Source organism: Tupaia chinensis, unplaced genomic scaffold (assembly GCF_000334495.1).
Source record: "Tupaia chinensis unplaced genomic scaffold, TupChi_1.0 Scaffold000377_1, whole genome shotgun sequence".
Taxonomy (NCBI): domain Eukaryota; kingdom Metazoa; phylum Chordata; class Mammalia; order Scandentia; family Tupaiidae; genus Tupaia; species Tupaia belangeri.
Window position 1 is genome coordinate 295,344 of NW_006159875.1, and position 20,272 is coordinate 315,615.

At 48.7% G+C, this 20,272-nt stretch overlaps 2 protein-coding genes across 2 annotated transcripts in view; one reads left to right on the forward strand and one right to left on the reverse strand.

The window, feature by feature from the left end:
• RSAD2 (radical S-adenosyl methionine domain containing 2) overlaps window positions 1–6,410 on the reverse strand; it is a 15,077-nt gene extending 8,667 nt beyond the window's left edge. Inside the window, exons 1-2 of the mRNA XM_006153465.3 lie at window positions 5,683–6,410; window positions 1,232–1,393 (exon numbers count right to left, since the gene is read on the reverse strand). Of these exons, the coding sequence (XP_006153527.1) occupies window positions 1,232–1,393; window positions 5,683–6,031 (511 nt within the window). The 5' untranslated portion in view covers window positions 6,032–6,410. The remainder of the gene's footprint in view (window positions 1–1,231; window positions 1,394–5,682) is intronic.
• Window positions 6,411–9,872: 3,462 nt separating this feature from the next.
• The window catches only part of CMPK2 (cytidine/uridine monophosphate kinase 2), a 13,806-nt gene continuing 3,406 nt past the window's right edge, over window positions 9,873–20,272 (forward strand). The window contains exons 1-5 of the mRNA XM_027773800.1: window positions 9,873–9,890; window positions 12,404–12,549; window positions 12,667–13,348; window positions 15,005–15,119; window positions 16,873–17,074. Coding sequence (XP_027629601.1) covers window positions 9,873–9,890; window positions 12,404–12,549; window positions 12,667–13,348; window positions 15,005–15,119; window positions 16,873–17,074 — 1,163 coding nt within the window. The remainder of the gene's footprint in view (window positions 9,891–12,403; window positions 12,550–12,666; window positions 13,349–15,004; window positions 15,120–16,872; window positions 17,075–20,272) is intronic.

Here is a 20,272-nt window from a genome sequence, read left to right on the forward strand (position 1 = left end):
AAAAAAAAAAAAAAAAAAAAAAAAAAAAAATGCTTTCAAATGATAGAAGCCAGGGGCTCCAAAAACCCTTTATACAACCATTGTCTATTTTCATGCCCCAAGTATTTTGACTCCAACTGTGGAGCTAACATTATGTCACCTGCATGTAACACATGGCTCCACGCATCCAGCCCCATCTGGAGCCAGAGTATTTAGGAGATCTCGAATGTTCTATAACTTAATCTCGAATTCCTAAAAGCATAGCATATTGGGAAGAGGCAACTAAGTGAAGATTCGGTGTCTAACCAAATCTATGCCCCTCCTCCCCAAACAAAACAAAACAGAGATTTGTCAGTTGAATGAAGCCTTGGCTGGCAGATCCCCGAGAGGACTGAGGACCGGTCTCGCAGACGGCCTGTAGTCCTGTGAGCCACCTTCCTCTCCAGCCAGTCTTGTCCACCTCCTTAGCCTCTGTGGCAGAGACCATGCTGCCCACCCCCGCACCTCCCCTCTCCCACTGGTTCGTTTGTTTCTGCATCGTCTCAGAGTGGTGTTGGATAAAAGAACTGTTGTTAACATCCTCAACAGATTACAGAATTTCCCTGTGGATGATTTCAAGACTCAAACAGACCATCCAATGAAGCAAGAGCAGGGAAGTGGGCTGCGAGAGTTGTGTTGTAACTGCCGCCCCAAATGACAGTGGTGGTAAAAGCTGACCTTTTCCAAATGCTTGGTACATCCCAAGCATTACACAAGAACACGGCATACCCCTATAACCGAACTGTAAAGAATCTCAGTAGTCTTCAGATTCAGAAGTTCTTAGTCTTGGCTGCTCAGTGCAAACCCTTGGAATCCCCGCAACTGGCTGGTCTCACAACAGGTTCTGATGTAACTCCTCTCCCCTTGAGTCCATCCCAACAGAGGTACTTTGTTACACAGCTGGACAATGTGTCTGTCTCTCCCAATAGCAGCAAAGCTCAGGCCGCAGGTCCCACCTCCTGCTACACTGACACGTGCAGACAGTCCTGCGAACGACACTGTCCCTATCTGTCTTTCCATCTTGCTGCTCAGAGCCCCACAGAGACAAAGCTGCCAACATCACTGTGTGTACAGCTTGAAAAGAGATTAGAGTAACTAATGTTTGCTTTCCTCCCTCCCCTTCCCCAGCAGGCCTGGCCTGAGGTCCAGGATGGAAGGAAATGCAGGAGCCAAGAGCAGCAGTCGCGCCGACCTCGGGTGCGAGGAAGCTCACCGTAATTCTGGAACCACCTCTCCCGGATCAGGCTGCCGTTGCTCACGATGCTCACGCTGGGCAGACTCAGCTCGGCTTTGCAGAACTTCACCAGCTGGCCCAGGTATTCTCCGCGGTCCTGCAGAAAGGGTTCTCCACCAGAGAAGTTTATCTTCTCCATACCTGGGAGGGAAGGGGGGAAGCAGGAATTCTCCTCCATTATAATTCTAATGGTGAAGGTAATATTTACTCAAGGCATAAAAGAAAATAAAGTTTCTTATTAGTCTCCCCTTCCCTAACCCTATTTCCCAACATTGACCCCACTCTATGGAACTAGAAAATATCCCTGTATTTAATTCAGGGTCTAGCCAGGAAGCAAAATGAGAAAATGTTCCTCCTGTTTTGAAATAGATGCACTTGAATACAGTCAGTTACATAGAGGAAGAGAATGGCTTAGAAGGTGAAGTATAAAAAGGCTACCCCGAGACCTAGAGGAAAAGCCACCTCAGTGCAGGCTGGGAGGTGATTCTAGGCCCAGCTCCCTGTCTGGAAGCAGTACCCCACACCCCACAACTTCTAGTCCCCCTGCCCTCTTCTGGACCCAACTTGTTGTCTTAGGGTCCTTTGATCCCCTATTGTGGAAAATTCTTGCATGTGCTCCCTGAAAAAAAATTAAAATAAGAAAAGTAAATACGTGTATGTTTCAAATGCATCTGTGATCATGGCCGGGCCAGCTAGCACTCCTGTGCAATCATTTTTTATTCAGAGTTTCGAAGACATTGTTTGTAGATTTTCATGCTGTCATTCTGGTAACATTCACACTTATAATTCACTGTGGGTACGTGACGTTTTTGCTCTCTGGGGACAGAGATGTCTTCCTGATGTCTGAATGTCAAGACAGTGAGCCCCAGGGATCACTCTCTCCCTGGTGTCTGGCCACTCTGCGGGCCTTTGGCCCGGAAACGCAGCTCTCTCTGCTCTGGGAAGCTGTGTATGCTGTTTGTTTGATAATTCCCACTTCTGAATGTTTGCTTCTTTCTCCTTTGGAAATGTTATTACTGGTATGTTGGAGTTTTTCAATTTCAACTGTTTTCTTATTTTCCTTCTAATGGTCTATCCTGCCCCTTTTATCTCATTTTTCTTACATTTACCATTTTAGTCTTTGTTAAAAATTTAATTTGAGAAACCTCATTTTTAATTCGCCAAACACTTCTATATTCTATTTATTCTTTAACACCAACTTGTATTTTATATTGTGTAATTCTCTCTCTTATCTTTCTGCTATGATTAGCTACAGGTTATTTGACATTTCCTTTTTTTCTGTTTCCTTTCTTTTTATTTCTTCTGATGAATATCTTTTGAAGTTTGTACTACTCCATTTATGTATGTGACTCACCGGAGAGAGAGCCCCCAATGGAACGTGGTGACATTACACATTCTTTTTCTTCCATTTCTCCATCCTATCAGGACTTTGGGCACTCTCTCTCTCTCTCTCTCTCTCTCTCTCACACACACACACACACACACACACACGCAGTGTGGCCCTCAAACTCCTGGGCCAGGACTCGAACCTCATTTGGTCATGTAGGATCTGGCCACAGATGCACTGTGCTTGACCCTTGCACTATGGGCCAGGCCTCCATTTAGATTTGAGTGAAGCCCAAAATAGCTAGATAGAATTCCCATGAGGAGGAGAGCTATTGGCCAACCAAGAGCTTTATGAGAGTGACTGAGAGAACTGGCTTGTTCATGCCTGCGTCTTTGATCTTTTCTCTGGAGCCATTTTGCTTTCCCAGAGAAGAGCTCTGTGTGTCCCATGCCTGCCCGCCTGCATTCTGGGAGCATGGGACTGGCTCCTTCCCTGCCGGAGTTGGTTCCCTGAATGCACAGTCCTTCGTGTCGAGATACTTCAGAAAATAAACTAGACTCCTGCAGGAACTGGGGTGCCACTGTCTGAGCACAGCAGGGTGGCCAACGGTCTGCCTCAGCCCGTCCCCCTCCAGCCTTGCACTAGCCTGCTGTGTGATGCAGGTTCCTGAGCACCCCTGCAGCTCAGAGACACACCGACAAGTATCCTGTCGCCATTACCCTGCAGGCTCTGGTCGAAGCTGCCATGCTGTGGAGTGACGACTACACAGAGTTAGAACTACATCTTTGTGGGCTTCCCTCCCCGCCCCCATCCCATTATTTTACTGTAGTTTTGATGGAGCAGAGGAGAGAAAGAAGAAATAGAGGTAAATATGCCACAGTTAACCAGGAGGCGGACCATACAGTGACAGAATCCCAGTGGGATTCATCTCCAGGTCCAGCCAGTCTCACTCAGTTCACTAAGCTTTCCTTGGATGCTCTGCACTCAGGGCTCACAGGATGTAGGCCGTTCCTACCATGGACTTTTGTTTGGTAAGCAACTCATTGCACTGCCAAGTTCACACCCCACCTCTCGGAGCTCTGCTGCAATGCAAACAGACATGATGAGATGGTGCACACGGAGTAGAGGGTGGTGGGAACCAGGCAGGAGAGAGTGAGGGGAACAAGTCACAGGAAGAGAACAGATGTGAGAGCTCGAAACCAAGGGAGCACGTGTTGAATCTAGTAAGAACCTTGAACAGATTTGGTGACAGAAATCCACTAAGTAGGAAAGCCAGCTGGAATAGTGAAAAGTCCAGAAAACTTGTCAAGGAGGAAATAGCAATATTTGCTAAGTACCAAGCACTGTGCTCAACGACTTGATCTGCACCATCACGCTCTAATACAGCTTTTTAAACGTGCCTCATCATAGAAGATTGCCATTCTGGTTGAAAATGCTTCTAACATGTTTTATTTCCTTTGCTGGCTTTGCAACAGAGAAGACTGAAGAGAATTAAACATACTGAACATCACTCCTGCTCTGGGCCCTGATATGGCCACTCCTGTGTCTCATCACTGCTGTGAATGAATGTCTCCTGTCTATGACCTTGACAGTGTCTATGCATCCTTCAGTTTCCCCATTTCCTCCCCTTCTAACATGCTCCTCGAACTCACTCACCCACAGCTCTGTGTCACTGGCCAACGGGCTGTCTCATCTTCTCCGGTTTACCTGCCCGAACTTCCCCATGACTCTTAGTAATCATGTTATTGGATTATAAGGTTGTCATGCACACGTGATTGTGAAGATGGAGGTGCTATGGTGTATCACTGTCCAAACACATAGGACAGTGGAAGAGGATGCTAGAAATAGCTAACGATTGTCATCTGGCCTCCCATAAACCTCCCATTTGGCAAATTGGATGTGGGGCAATCTCTGCTTAGAAAGATCAAAGGCTTCAGAGCCTTGCTCCATTTTGGAGCTTGGGATCCATTTTTCTCTAGTCTCATGACCCTGAATAAATTATTCAGCTTTTCTTGTCCTCAATTCCTGCAACCCAAAACCAGATACCAGTTCCTTTCTTGATGGGTCATTTTAAGGCCTAGACGCTGCCTACATGCCACAAATCAGTTACAAGACTATGCATGTCATAAGTTATAAGCTATAACACAGAGTTAGAATTCTCCTGTCACATGCTCCCAACTTGAGTACAAGAAACCAGTGTTCTCTCTGGATCTGCACTGGTTCCATGGGTGTGTGTGCAATTTTGTGCATGCACGCTGTCCTTTGCTAAAGAGCTCAAGCAGGGTGAGGAGGAAGTTAGTGACATGCAGAAGGTGCCAGTTGACGCTGATGATGAGGATGGCCAAAGAACACATGTGAAGTGGAAGATGTCGCCAAGTCCCCTGAGACACCTGCAAGCTGTTAATGTGGGGATGCCCGAGAGCAGTCACTGACACACATGTTCAAAATGGCCACTGAGGGTTGGATCATGGTGCAGAGGTAAGACCTGATGCTCTGCACGGTTGGCCCACAGGAGCAGTTTCTGGGTCTGTGTCTGGAGACCTTCCTGAGTATGCCAGATGCAGTGCACCCACAGTCTGGGGTGGGCTGAAACTGGAGGGGGAGTATGGCAGCAAGACTGTAGGGGCGCTGTCTCTCTGTATCCATCTCTCTCACAAAATAAATGTTTATGAATCATATTAAGACTACATCTGTAGTTCAAAATAAAAAACCCAACTACTGCTCTTACATCAGTTTTTGACTTTCCTCATTAATTATTTCTGGCAAAACCAAATTCATTAGTATTTTGCACAAACTCAGAAAGAAGGACAGTCTTCCCAAACTGCCTCTTTGCAAACAAGGGGTAGAACAAGACCTAGCTCTTGGCTGCACCTCTGCTCACCTAGAGGGGCAGAGGCTGCCTTCCACCAGCCTCCACCGTGGGCTGCTCTGTGACACAGGAAGGCCTAGCATCACCCATAAGTGCCCTGATCACGTCCCCCCAGGATGGTTAGTCACTGCAGATGCAGATGAGGACAGGGCTCTGGGGGAGCTCTCCAGCCCCCTCTCGCCTTGCCGCTGCCCCCGGGTGCACCTCCTACTTCCTTTAGGGCTTGGGACTCACCAGCCTCCTTCAGCAAGAGCAGCCCTCTCTTGGCCTCCTCCAGGGGCAGCACGAAGGACGTCTTGGCCGTGTGGAAGCAGAAGCCACACTTGTAGTTGCACTGACGGGTGAAGTGGTAGTTGACACTGACGGGGATGGTGGGCAGGAGGCTGCCCCCTTCCTCTCCCTCGGGGGTCTTGTTGGGCTCTTCCTTGTCCTGCCGTGGCCCTGTGGACTCAATGCTTGGGGACCAGAGAGCCTCCCTTAGCCAGCAGAGCAGCAGGAGCAGTTTGCACCACAGGGAGCACAGAGGCTGCCCAAGCACGCTCAGCAGCATCCCTGCTAGCATGGAGGGCAGGAGCAGCCCCATGTGTGTGCCGGCCAGTGGCAGCCCTGTAGCCTGAGCCTCCCTTTATAGAGGAGCAGGTCGGCCTGTCACCTAGCAGGGACACACCTTCTCTGACTAACACCCAGCTGAGTTACAGTTTCGATTTTTGTCTTTATGAAAATGAAAGTTGGATGAGAGCCAAGACTGAGGCTTCAGGACCGGAGCACAAGCTGCTTCGTCTAACACCGTGTTCTTGGACCCTGTGTGAGGACCAGCCTTTCTAAGCGGATGTGGTCGGGGATCAAGAGTGCTACATCCATCTCTGTCTTTCTCCATATCTGGCAGAGAAATCTCTCTTAATATTATCATGTTACAGCTGCTGCTGCTGCTGCTGCTTATTTTTTTTTTTTGAGTTTTTTTTTTTTTTTTTTGCTGTAGGGCACATGCACTCACTGGAGAGACAGAGAAAGATAGAGAGACACGGGGGATGGCCACACAGCAATCCCGTCTCCTCTACTCTCCTCTCGGAGTCTTGGGTGTGCACGCACACGTGCCCGGTGTGAGTTTTAACTCACTGGGTCCAGGACTCGAACCGCAGTCACCTATGTGGGAGTCCAGCTCATAACCATTACGCCATCTGCTGGTCCCTGGCTGCTTCTTATAAAGGGTCCTCAGAAAAGCTTGGTGTTACGGCCGATTAGACAGAACTGCCGCAGGAGTGAGCAACTCCACCTGTAAGCTGCTGGGTCCGGACCAAAGGTCTGTGCATCTGTGGGATTCCAGACACCGTGTTCATTGCTCGCACTGGTCAAGATGTGGAATCCACTCAAGTGCCCATCAGAAGGCATGTGGTCTACAGACAACAGAATGCTCATCTGCCACAGGGAGGGAGAGTCTGCCACTTGCAACGTGGTAGGGAGCAGAGGACAATGCTGAGTGCGATAAGCATGGACAAATGCCCCTTGTGTGGAATCTAAAAGTGCAGAGCTCCACCCCAGCTGCATCCAGCCCTGGACCATAGGCACTCAGGCACCCCAGTACTCAGACTCGCTCTGGAGGTGAGTCTGAAACCCTCTCACGTGGGCCAGTCTCACCTGCGTCAAGTTGAATGTCTGTGCCATCATCTGTCTCTCAAGAGACCATTTCCGTTTTTTACAAATTTGACAGAGGGCATATGCATGAGAGAGAGAGAGAGAGGAAAGGAGAGAGAGAGAGAGAGAGAGAGAGAAGGCATCTCCCTCATGGGGGATGTAGTTCCAGAGCTTAGGACTAAGTGACAAATGTTACTGCAAATTCTTCTCCTTTTCCCCTTTTGGAATTGTGGGTATGTTCACATACACGCCCTGTTTGCAAGTCACCAGGTCTGGGGTTCAAACTATACAGGTGACACTGCGGAATCCAGCTTCCTCAGCCACCATGCCGCTGACTGGCCTGACCATTTTAATAACATTTGTACTTAGGAAAATCAAATGTTTTCCTATGATGGCTCCTAACTGGCAAGGATTACTCTTGCTCATCATTTATCTAGTTTCACACTTTTCTTGGACAGTGTTGCTGCCGTTCATACTGAAATCCCCTTCATTGCAGTACCTTTAATGGGGGTTGTGTGTGAGTGTGTGGTCTTAGGCTTTCATGACACCTGCAGGATGTGGCAGTAGTGCTAGTGGCTAAGCTCCGGGGTCACTTCCTAGCTCTGGATTTGCATTTCCTCTTCAGCAAAACTGTGTATCTCATGAAATTTTTGAGAAAAGCAAAATGCCATCCCCATGGATCACTTAATCCAGTGCCTGGAAAACTTAGTGCTCAGTTATGATTAGAACTTGATCCCCTGATGGTGTCACGTTCTACATGGAGACAGAATGACTTTCCTTTTACTTTGAAGGGAAACTGAAAACAGATTTCGCATGACAAGTGTATGCTTAGTGTTTACCAGTTATGCAACCACAACTATGACCTAAGTCCTTCAAATCTTCTTAGCCAAAAGTACTTTAAAGTCTCACACCATGACCTGGCTCAGTTCAGAACTAATATTTTATAGATCACACATGCATAAAGAGAGGAAAACCAAATCAAAAAAGAGAAGTGTGTATGCTGGCCAGAGAGAGAGAGGGCGAGAGGGAGAAACATGCTGGGATCTGGAGCGTGCACACACACATTCCCAGTGTGTTGTCTAAGCCACTGGGGCTGGGATTTGAAGTGCAATCAGCCATGTCAGACCTAGCTCCTACCACCACCAGGTACAGGGCTGGCCTAGCACAGAGTTTTTGGAGGCAAATATTTTAAGTATTGAATCTGTCTGGCTAATACTGTATAACTTAGGATAAGTGTCTTTCCCTTCCTGATCTTGTTTTCACATTTCTTTAGCCAGAGAATTCCCCCGAAAGTCCCACACAGCCCCAGTGTCCTTTGAGCGCTGTGAAGTGAGTGCTCCCCTGCCCGATGCCAACAGTGGCTGGGTGCACTCACGGGCTCCAGGGTCTGCTCAGTTGTGCAACCATCAGGTCATTTCTTCAGCAGGTCATTTATTGAAGAATAGCACATGTAAAGTTCATGCAAATGTAAAGCAGTGTCTGCAATGACCGTTGTTACCAAGAAATTGAACTTTAGCCAAACCCTGAAGCTTCTGCATACGTCTTCACAGTCATGAAACCCTCCCTCTGCCCAGAGGAGAATCCAGTCCGGTTGTGTGAAGCTACACCTCTGGTTGGGTTGCCTTGAAGTTTGCTTGCATGGAATCACAGTACTAATCTACACCTAATGTCTTTGGTTCCATGTTACTGTGGCAGATTTATCCATCCCGTCGTGGTCAGTGTGCGTGGCTTCATTTTCAGCGCTTTACAGAGTTCCACTGTATGACTATACCACTCATTAATTATTTGGTTATCATAAGCCTGGAGATGTGTTATTATGACGCTATAGATTTTCTTGCATACGTCTTTTGGTGCACGTGTGTATGCGTTTATGTTGGGCATGCACAACCCACTTACAGGGACCCAGCAGTGGAGTCAGGCTGGCCAGGTATACGTGTGTCCTGTAGCACACACCTCTGGCAGGTCTGCAGTGTGACCGACTACCAAAATGGATTTAGGGTGCTGGTAGCTGCATATCTGTTTTGCCCAGTGCTGTCGTTGTAGGTTTTTGGTTTTAGTTTTAGCCATCTCGGTGTGTGTGCATAGTGCTGTCTCACTGTCGTTTTAACTTCTAGTTCCCCAGTGACTAATGATGTTATGAATTCGTTTATGCTTGTTAGACATTTGGATATTCTTTTTTGTGATGTGCCTTACCCAGTTTCTTTATTGAGTTTCCTACATTTTATTATTAATTTGTTGGAAATCATGGTACAGTGTGTGTTTTCTTGGTTATACATATTGGAAGCATCCTCTTTGACTTTTTGTTTTTTCAGGTATTTATGGGACCAGAGTTGAAACTGGGTGTGTGTTTGTGTTCAATAAATGAAATAAAATAACAAAGTGCTTCAAAAAAGAGAACTCCTTGAAATTTCTATTTGTGTGTGTGGGGGGGTGTTTGTTCTAGGACCCCAAGCCCACCTTCCTGTATGCCGACTTGTAAGGACTTATGGCACACAGGGCCAGGTGACACTCCCAGCCGGGGCTCTCCCCACAGGGGAGGCAGGGCATGAGCAGCAGGGCAAAGAAGCAGTCCAGCCGTGCCTGGGGATGGCAGGCTGGGCATGGCAAGCCGGGATCTGTGTCGCACAGGAAGCATTTCCTTCCCAGGGGCAAACTCCAGGGACACGTGTGAAATTGCTGACCAGAAAAGCCTGATTGAGCCTTAGGGTCTGGGATGTGTGGAGGGCTGCTGGACACGTAGGAATGTCCTGCGATGGGTCCAGCCATGGCAACCAAAGCTCACGACCCCAACAATGAATGAGGTGTACAGCGTCAGTCTTGACATTCACGCCGAATGATCCCGACAGGCTGGGGTGTCCCAGTCTGATGCTCCAGATGTAGAGAACAGAGTCACTGATCACCAATATAGAGTACTTCAGGGGGTCTTAGTTCAAGGATCAATCACAAGTCCAGGTTCCCATGGAGATAAGCAAGGAGCAAGAATCTGCACCCACTGTGTTAACTCTTTCCTCACAGGATAGCTCTTTAAACTCCATTTCTTAGTGCACAACCAGCCACGACAGAGTATAACACCCTTCTAATTGGAAGCCCAGAGGTGCCAAAAATAACTTTTACTAAAAAAAAATGTTTTTTTAAATTTATCATTATTATTATTATTTGCTACAGGGCATGTACACTCACCAGGGAGAGAGAGACAAAGAGAGAGACAAAGGCAATGAGAAAGCAAGGCTCCAGGTCCAGGACTCAAACACTGGTCGGCCCATGGGAGTCCAACACTTTAACTGCCACACCAACTACTAGCCCCAATGGAAGGTTTTTAATAAGGCTTTTCTGGTTCTAGATGAAGAATTGATTAAACATGCTCAGTGCTTTTTAACTCTTCTATTAATGTTTTTCCTGGGATTTGGTTTACAGAATCATCGCTCTTTCCTAGACCTAGTTTGTTAATTCTTATTTTCCAAACTCATTATTTATTTTGCGATATTCCAATTTAGTAATGCAGAATCTTATTGTTGTCCTTTTATGTATTTCTGTCTCTACGTTCTTGTGTATTTCTTTTATTTTTATTTGTATTTTCTTTAATTTTTTTCCTTTTGAATAAATTATCTAAAAGCATATTTTTAAAGCAGGTTTTCCAAACTAAGCTCTTTCACAAGATCAATTATTTTACATTTGTATTATTTATTAGTTACTACATTTATAGTTTTGATTCTCTATTTCTATTTTTTCCCCTATGGGGCAGAACAACCTGAAGAGTTTTATATTTTGTTTGCTACTGTAAGTGTGGAAGGTTGTGGCTTTTCTTATGAATACATCTTGTGATATTCCTTCATTCCAAGATGCGTCAGAGAAGTGTGTTCCCAGCTCCTGAGTTCTCCACCCACAACAGGTGTATTCAGCCTGAAGATCCAGCGGGGACTGCCAGAGTCTCTGCTCTAGGAATTTGACACTGGGACTCATAAGTAGGACAGAGGTTGTTCTTCTGTGAATGAAGATACTGTATCTTTAATATCTTCAACACATGTTTAATATCTACTGAGCCCAGGTTCAGTGTTCTTAATGTTACATGTCCTTGTAGGACAGAGATGAGTAGACATGGATAGAAAATACCTAAACTCAGACAAGATGGGCTGGTTCATTTAGCAAACTGAAAGCCCAGTTTCCTTTCTGTTGGAAGCTCAGGGAAAGGTTAAGAGTGAGACTTCTACTAATTGTCAGATGCTCAGTGGAGGGAAACAGATGGATACAGGGGTGGTCCCTGAGAGTATAAAAGGCTTCCGGAAGCCTGCGGGGCACACAGAGGCCAGGCTACCAGCCCATACACATGGGCAGGGCTATTGGCCGTGTCATACTGCCGAAATTCATGTAGTGAAGCCCCAACTCCTAATTTCTTAGAGTAGGCGTGTATTTGAAGACTGTGGGCCGGAAATCCTGAAGGAGAAAGACTGAGAAGGGATTCCAGTGACTTTCCCCCATGAGAGGTGCTTTCTCACATTTCTCTCTTTCTCTCTCTCTCTGGAGAGTTCATGGGCCCTCTAGACTAAAAAACAAAAAAATCTTTTCACAAGAAAGAGAGAGAGAGAGGTAGCCTTGAGAGGGTGCCCCACCCTCCCAGGTGACCCAGCTCTAGCGCCCAGGGTCAGCTCCGTGCAAACACCAGCCTCCCCTGGCGCTCCCGCGTCAGTTGCAGTGCCCTGCCACCCGGGCCGCTGCGGCCGAGTTTGGCAATCATTTTAGGGACATTGGTTAATGAGTAAAGCTTGAATAAAGTGCCCACATAACTGCGTAAACACCACAGGACTGCGGCGACACTACGGGCGGCCATGACCATTGGGCTTCCTGTCTCGGTTCGCCTTAGTGCAGGAAACCTTAATGTGGGCTCTAAACGACAATTTCAAGGTGTGCGTCTTGCAGGACTCCGCACTTTGAGAGTGAGCAGAAAGCTTGGTCATTTCAAGACGAGGGGAAAGCTTAGGCAAGCAAAGGCGAAAGGAGTGCAGAGGCTCAGTGAGGCAGGAAAGGCCTCTGTGTGACCTAGGCTGGCCTGGGAGGGCAGCGCTGGCAGTTCAAGTCAGGGAAGAGGCCAAGTGGGAGTCTGGAAATCAGGGGGCCATGAAATGCCAATGAGTTGGCTATGGGGGAGGAGACCTCACTGTCCCTCTGTCTCCTCCATCCCATCTCTCCATCCACGCGCACACACAACACAGGATAAACCGGGCAGAACTGAAAAGGAATTCAAATCAGGGCCTAGGGTCACCTGCCACAACCGAGAACGCAGCAAGGCTACCGTTGGCCGAGGGCTCGGGTTCTCATTCGGCACCAGCTGCGGGCCGCCGCCCGCCACGCGGGCGCCCCCCGCGAGGGGAGCCACGCGGGCGCTCCAGGCGAGGGCTGGGAGCCGCCCTGGGAGCTGGCGCCCGGGGACAGCGCAGCCGGCGAGGACGCGCACCTGGGGCCCCGGGGCCGAGCGTCTCCTCCCGCGGGCTGTTGACGGCGCACGTCTCCCGGCGAGCAGGAGAGCCAAGGAGGGCGCCCGACCGAGGCCTCGCTCCCTGGGCCCTGCTTTCGTTTCCCGGCGGCGCGTAGCTTTCGCTTCCAGCTACTGCTCGCACGACTCTCGCGGCGACTGCGCGCGCGGCGCGGGGTCTGCGCACCCGCCATGGCGCCGCCGCGCTGCTTCGCCCTGGAGCTCCCGGACTGCACTTTGGCTCATTTCACCCTGGGCGCTGACGTCTCAAGCTACACCGACGCCCCCAGCGCGCGTCCCGACCCCGGGCTGGCCGCGCTGTTGGGCCCCCCCGGACGCAGCTACTCGCTGTGCGTGCCTGTGGCCTTGGACGCCAGCTGCGGGGCCCGGGTCCAGGCGGCCCGGCTGCATCAGCGCCTGCTGCACCAGCTGCGCCGCGGCCCCTTCCAGCGGTGCCAGCTGCACAGGCTGCTCTGCTACTGTCCCGGCAGCCTGGCCGGCGGCGCTCAGCACGGATTCCTGCTACGCGACCCCAGCGATGGCCCAGACACCCGGTGCGCTCTGCTAAAGTTGCTGGGCACGTGCCAGGAGGCACCGTGCCCGCACCTGGGCGAGTTTGAGGCCGACCCACAAGGCCAGCTGTGGCAGCGCCTCTGGGCTCTGCAGGATGGAGGGCAGCTGCAGGTGGGCCGTGCACGCGTGGTGCCCACCGCCGAACCCCTGCTGCACCCGGTAGTACCAGACCTGCCGAACTCCGTGGTCTTCCCCAATCGAGAAGCTGCCCGGGCTGTTTTGGAGGCGGTAAGAGTTCTGTTTCTTCCCAGTGCTCAGGCTGCCATCTGGACCCTCCTGACGAGACTGGACCAAGCAGTCTGCTCTCTGAGGGCTGGTCTATAAGGACGTTCTTGCCTGGGTAATTTGTTTATTTCCGTTTACAAATCTGATAGTGAAGGTGTCTTGGTGTCTTACATGCTAGGCTCTGCGTTAGACACTGTGGCTCTTTGAAGATCCTTGCCTGCAAGGGACGTGAGCCTAATGTGGGGTGGATCCCACTGCGGACCAGCGCAGAGCTTGCTGATAATGCATGCTGAAAGTCCCACCAAGGTATATCCAGCCTCTAGGGACCGGGAGGTAAGGTCAGTGCTGATGGCCACCTTCCAAGGAGCTTGCCTTGTGGAGGAAAGTGCATGAGCCTGAGGTTAAAGAAGCTTGGACTTGCCTAGCGCTCACTGGCTTGGACCTTGTGCTGGGTATCCAGCTACTCCCAGTTCTGTTTCAGTCTCTCGCTTTCATTCTGTGACGTAGTGATGTTGTGATGATTAACAAGACATCTGACTCACAGCAGGTGCCACGAAGCAGTCCAAAGATTCTTTCTGACCCAGGTTAGGCAGAGCCTGCAGTGTGGAGCCGCGGCCTCCCTATGGGTCTAAGACCTGCTTTACAAGGCTGTGGGTGGTCAAGGGTGCAAGATCTTCTGCTTGGGTTTGAACCCAAAGCCCGGCATTTTGTAATGGTGTCCTTTTCAGTGAGGTACCTCACCCTTTGCCTCAGTTCCTTAGTTCCTAAGATGGGAATAATAACAGCAGCACACTCACAGAGTGATCTTGGAGTCTGGCCAGCTCAGCACTTACCAAATATTTCTAAGATGACCTTGCTCTGAGCAAGCACTAAGTCAGGCAGTCTCCGGGCCTCACCGTGGAGCTGCTGTGAACACACGGCGAGATAATGCCTGGTGAAAGGCTCCGAGTTCCCAGGAGGCTCTGCTGCGTGGCTTTGTGGGTGCAGTGCCTGGCAAGCAGCTCAGCCCTGGAGAGGTTAGGGGAGGACCAGCCGCAATGGCAGGTGCTCTCTGGAGCCCCCAGTGCAGCCAACCTTCCACGTCTGCCGTGCACTGCTCCCAGGCAGGCTGGTCCACTGTTAATCACACTGTGCTTGCTTACGGGTTAGGACCGGACACTGCTCAGTGAGGGCTGCAGGCTGAGTGATCCAGACACATAACTTGTCTGATTCTCAGCTACTCTGGGCATCATAGCTTTTCTTTTTTTTTTTTTTTTGGAGAGGTTTTTGCTATAGGGCATGTGAACTTGCCAGACAGACAGACAGAGACAGAGAGACAGAAAGCAAGAAATCACCCCCCAGGGGGGATGGCCACGCCGCAATCCCTTCTCCTCCATTCTCCTCTCGGGATCTTGGGCATGCACGCACACACACCCGGCGTGAGTCTAAGTCACCAGGTTCAGGACTCGAACCACGGTCGACCACGTGGGAGTCCAGCGACATAGCCATTATGCTAATTGCTGGTCCCTGGGCATCACAGCTTTGAAACACCATGTGCTCTCTGGCCCCAGCGTGATAACTTATGCTTCCTTAGCATCGCACAACCTCTGGTCAGCATTTAGAGATGGTCTCTGCAAAACCCCATTGCCTCATTGCTGACGGACAGATGTTGTTTTCCAGTGTACACCCTTTATTACGGAAGCCCGGGCGGTACTTAACCTAGTTGACCAGTGCCCAAGACAGGTCCAGAAAGGAAAGTTCCAAGTCATTGCCATTGAAGGACTGGATGCCACGGGTAAGAGGATAAGTATTACTTTTTGGTTGTCGGCAATAATATTAACTGATGAGCTTCTTTCTGTTGTCAACACGACAGCTGTTACCTATAGTGATGTGGAAGGCAGCCCAAGATGCTGTGCTATGCAGGCTGGGACACACGGGAGGCCAGCTTCTGGGTCCTGGTCCAGCCTGAAGATCAGGCATGGTGCTGCCAGCCCGTGCCTACAAGGCTGAGGCAGGGAGATCATGAGATTGAAGTTAGCGTGGGCAATATTATGAGGTCCTGTCTGCAAAAGAGCTGGCAGAAGTCTGCAGGCCCAGCATCCTGGGAGGCTGAGGCCAGAGCCTCTAGGTACAAGGAGACCCTGTCTTTGAGAAATAAAAAAGATAATGTGAACGGCACTTTCCACACTGGGATCCTTCAAGTACGCAGCTGGGTACAGTGTGGCACAGGCCAGTGGCTGGTGCCGATTGTCCTGGTTCCATCTGAAGGACCAGGAAGTGTCCTTTGGTCTCACGGAGACCAGCTGTCAACACTTGAGCATCAGTGCTGTATCACAATGCAACCCCACAGTCGTCACTTTGTACCAGTTGGAGAGAAGTGGACCAGCACCACCCTTCAGCCAGTGGGTTTGGTTGATCACTTAGTTTGTACTGAAGCTAATTTTCATGAGATGGGTTGCAAGAGGCGCACACATCTAGCTGCCCATGCACTTCCACACATCAGAACTCACAGGGAGATAGCCTGGAGGGGAGACAGGCAGGAGCTCATGATTCTAGCTGCTTAGGTTTGCATCCCGGTCCCGGCCTGTCAGCAGGGCGCAGTTGGTGGACCTGTTAACTCGTCCAGTGCTCAGTCTCTGTCTCTGTAAGATGATTCAGGAGGAACTACTTTGCAGTGCCACTGTGACCACTGGAAGCATAATACGCATTGCTTGTGTGCACACAGAGAAAAGGTGCTGAGTATTAGGGTTCATCCTAATGCAAGATAAATAAACAGTTGGTCATAAAGTATTAAGTGTGTGATGGGGAAAAGATATCTAAACCATAGGATCCCAGAGAAGCTGGTGAACAGCGTCCAGGGTAGACTGAATTGTTATCACTACCCAGCTTGCTAGGTCTAGAGAAGGAGTCCAGGTGAGTACCACCTGATGCTCTCCACAGGGGAGCCAGAAAGGGAAGTGAAACCAAATCCTCCTTTCGAAAGGAACATGAAGCTCAAAGCCAGATACAGAAGCTCTGAAAGCCAAGCCCAAAGTGGCAAGAGCAGGAGAGAGTGATAGAAGCAGAGCTGGGAACTGGGGAGGGTGGACTAGAAGCAGGTTGGGGAGAAGTTAGGGAGGGAGGTAGAGTGAGGAGAGTCGGCAGGCTGCCACGCCCGAGTTGCTCCTTAGAAAGGGACCGAGACAGGAGAACATGTCCAGTGGCGGGTGGTGTGGTGAGTGCACAGATGTTGTTTTCCAGTGTACACTGGATGGGCACGGAATAAAAGTGGCACATCGAGGGGCTTTGGTGTCTACCCTGGACACCCGAGTTTGCAGGAACTTGTACATAAGAGGACCACTTTGTTGTTTCTCCAAGTATTGCAATGCCAAACTGGAATCCTAAGTTCCCATAGGCTTGTAGATTTTTACGAAGAATTGGGTTGTGTCATCAACTGCTGTGAGTTTCAGGCTGAAAGAATTTCTTTGCTCTCTCTAAGCTGATAGGAACTTCTGGAGTAACCTGATGGCAGTGGTTCAGCTGTGTCATGTTTTGTGTCTGACTTGCAGGTAAAACTACGGTGACCCAGTCAGTTTCAGATGAGCTCCAGGCTGCCCTCTTGAAGTCTCCGCCTGCTTGCATTGGGCAGTGGAGGAAGATCTTTGATGATGAACCCACGATCATTAGAAGAGCGTTTTACTCGCTGGGCAACTACATCGTAGCTTCCGAGATAGCTAAGGAATCCACCAAGTCCCCTGTTATTGTAGACAGGTCGGTATAAAGGGACACATTAGGCAGAGGCACATTCCGTTTTCACCTTCTTCATTGTCACAAACAAATTTCAGCACCTCAATTTGGAGGGCACACAGTGTCTTTGATTTTTACACTCCTAGCCTTCCCTTGCATTCCTGATGGGTAAGCTGGACCGGTCAAAAGCCCATTTGCCCTGGAAATTGAACTTCTACTCCTTTCTCAAAATACTGTCTTCTCCTGTATTCTCTTCTTTGTGTCTAAAATATGTCACAAAGAGATTACTCAGAGTGACTGTGGAGGACAAAATGTGTGGTCCTGCGGGCAGGGGTGAGAATGAGAACAGTGAACTCCAGCTCAAAGGCTTTGGAGTCTAAGCTGCAATGCCAGTGGGTAGTTTCCACTTTGGGGGTGGCAGTGGGATGGTAATTTCAGTAGGTCAAAGTGAGCACATGAAGAGGAACCCTAGCGTGCGCTGAGAGGAAGAGGGAATTGTGTTCTTCTGTGGGATGCTTTTGCCTAGATCTTCTTGCTTTGTCGTGAAAGCACCTTATGCTACCATAATTGAAATCTCTTTTGATACACTCCTATTCATTTCAAGAACATTTTTCTAGTAGGTACGACTTCAGGAAGCTCATTATTTCCTGGTGTGGCCTTAAATCCTTGCAGTAGCCTCTGTGTCAAGGCAGGTGTTGCTACTCTGTTCAGTGGGGCACTCTGGATCCCATCCTCTGGCTACTGAGACTTGCGACGAATACCTCGTGAGTTGCTGCACATGCAAATGCTTTGAAAACAGCAAATCACTACTAATTTTAAAGCATTACTACATTAGCTACATATAATGTACCGGCAAATCGCAATCACATTTGATTTGAACTAGCAGTGTTCCTAATAGCAGGACTAGAGAATACTGAAAGGTGGAAAGAATCAGAAATGGAAGGCCCGAGGACATGGTTATTTAAAATGAGTAGCACTGCTATCAACCAAGGGAACTCTATAGAAAACAGCCCCCTAATTCCTCCCTTGATTTTTTTTTTCTTTTTGTCTGTGAATTGACAGCAATTTAGTTCTTTAAGGAGATGCCTTATCACCCTCACAGATGAAAAGAAAAGAGCAGTTATTTGTTGTCTGGGTGGGTTTTGTTCATGTGTAAAGATTTTTAATGAAATCCCTTTTAGGCGACACCACCATCTAGTTGAAAAATAGGGAGACAGTAATTTTTGATGGTGACTGTGGTCAAGGTTGGTGACTTAATCACCACTATTACATTTAAAAAATCGATTCTCAATTTTGCTTTTTTTTTTTTTTTTTTTTTTTACAATAAAGAAGGCTTCTAAAATTAAGATGACACCAGCTCATAGCCCTTTAGTTCAGTGAATATAGAAGTTGTACAGAGTGCAGTGCAAATTGAGGTTTGAGAGCCAAGAAAATAAAACCCTGGACGCTGCCTGGATTTATTGAGCTTGGGGATAAAATGCATCTGACAGAGTCGGTGCAAGTCCGAGCTGTGAGTGATAAAAGCGAGGTAAGTGACATGCTGGCAGGTGTCCAGGTGGAATTCGAAGGAGCTGCAGCTACAATAAAGAAGGCTTCTAAAATTAAGATGACACCAGCTCATAGCCCTTTAGTTCAGTGAATATAGAAGTTGTACAGAGTGCAGTGCAAATTGAGGTTTGAGAGCCAAGAAAATAAAACCCTGGACGCTGCCTGGATTTATTGAGCTTGGGGATAAAATGCATCTGACAGAGTCGGTGCAAGTCCGAGCTGTGAGTGATAAAAGCGAGGTAAGTGACATGCTGGCAGGTGTCCAGGTGGAATTCGAAGGAGCTGCAGCTGCTGTGTTCTGGGGTGCTCAGGCCACACTTCGGAGGCACACAGGCTTTGAAGGATGGATGATAGGGCATTGAGTTACTCCCAAATGATTTTTTACTTTGTCCTTTTCAGTACTGCCTGTAGGTGTTATCGTCATTTGAAATAAAGTGTCAGTATGAGTCAGAGATTGTCTTGTACTGGCAGTGGTAGGGATTCCTTTTTTTTTTTTTAGCACTTGTCTGGTTTTGCAACAACTGTGGAAGGAGAACAGGGCTTGCATGGTTTCCATGTTTTGGATGAGGAAATTGAGACCATATTCGCTTCAGTGACTTTTACCTTTGGCTATGGAGCCAGTAGGTGGGAGAAAATAAAATGATAGAAGCTCAGATAACGGACTGAGCTTCTATGCAGATACCACTGTGTCCTTGTCACTGTGAAAAATAGTTCAAGTCTAAAATGATTAAGATTGTGGAATTTTAGGGGCTGGCAGGTGGCGTGGTGGTTGGGATATTGGACTACCATATGGATGTCCTTGGTATATGAGTTGCTAACCTGGTGGGTTGATAGTCGCGTGTGTGCGTGTGTGCCCATAGTCCTAGGAGGAGTATGGAGGAGAAGGGATTGGGGTGTGGCCATCCCCCTGGGAGATGATTTCTCACTTTCCCTCTCACTGTCTCTGTCTGGCAAGCATATGCACCCTGTGGCATAAACCTTAAAAAATTTTAAAAAAAGAGTTTGGAATTTTAAAGAATTAAAGGTGATAAGGCAAATCCTACAGGTTTGCCTAGTGGTTAAGGGAAGCAGATTCTACATAGCTTGAATTCCGGGCCTGCCAGATGTAAAACATGCCAGGTGTGTGTGCATGTGAGCACAGAATTCTGACAGGATGGGAAAATGGAGGGGATGGCATTACTGGATGCCACGTTCCGTCGAGGATTCTGTTTCTCTCTCTCTCTGGCAAGTGCATGTACCCTCTGGTATTAAAATGAAAAAATGAAAAGAAAGCATTGAAGGCAGTAAAGCGAAAATACAGGTGCAGAGGGGCCGTAGGTAGCTACTACTTACACTGGGATGTTTCTATCTCAAATTGCAGGAAATAGTCATTTGATATTGGCTCTGGCATCACGACATGACCTGAACAGGGCAGGAGCGATAATTACAGCCAGAAATGAAAGGGCCCCCCTTCCCTCTTTCACTCTCCACCATCTGAGGACCCCACCTACTTACCTCTTACATGCCGGACGCTGTCTTCAGGCTTTGGAATACCGAGGTGGCTGAGAAAGATTTCCACTCAAGGAATTAGTGATCTCTTAGAGGATACGAGAGGTACCGCACTTACAGACAATCGCTCTTCTGCAAAGTCGCACGTAAAGGGGTAAAGTGGTTCAGGAGCATGGAGTGGGAAAG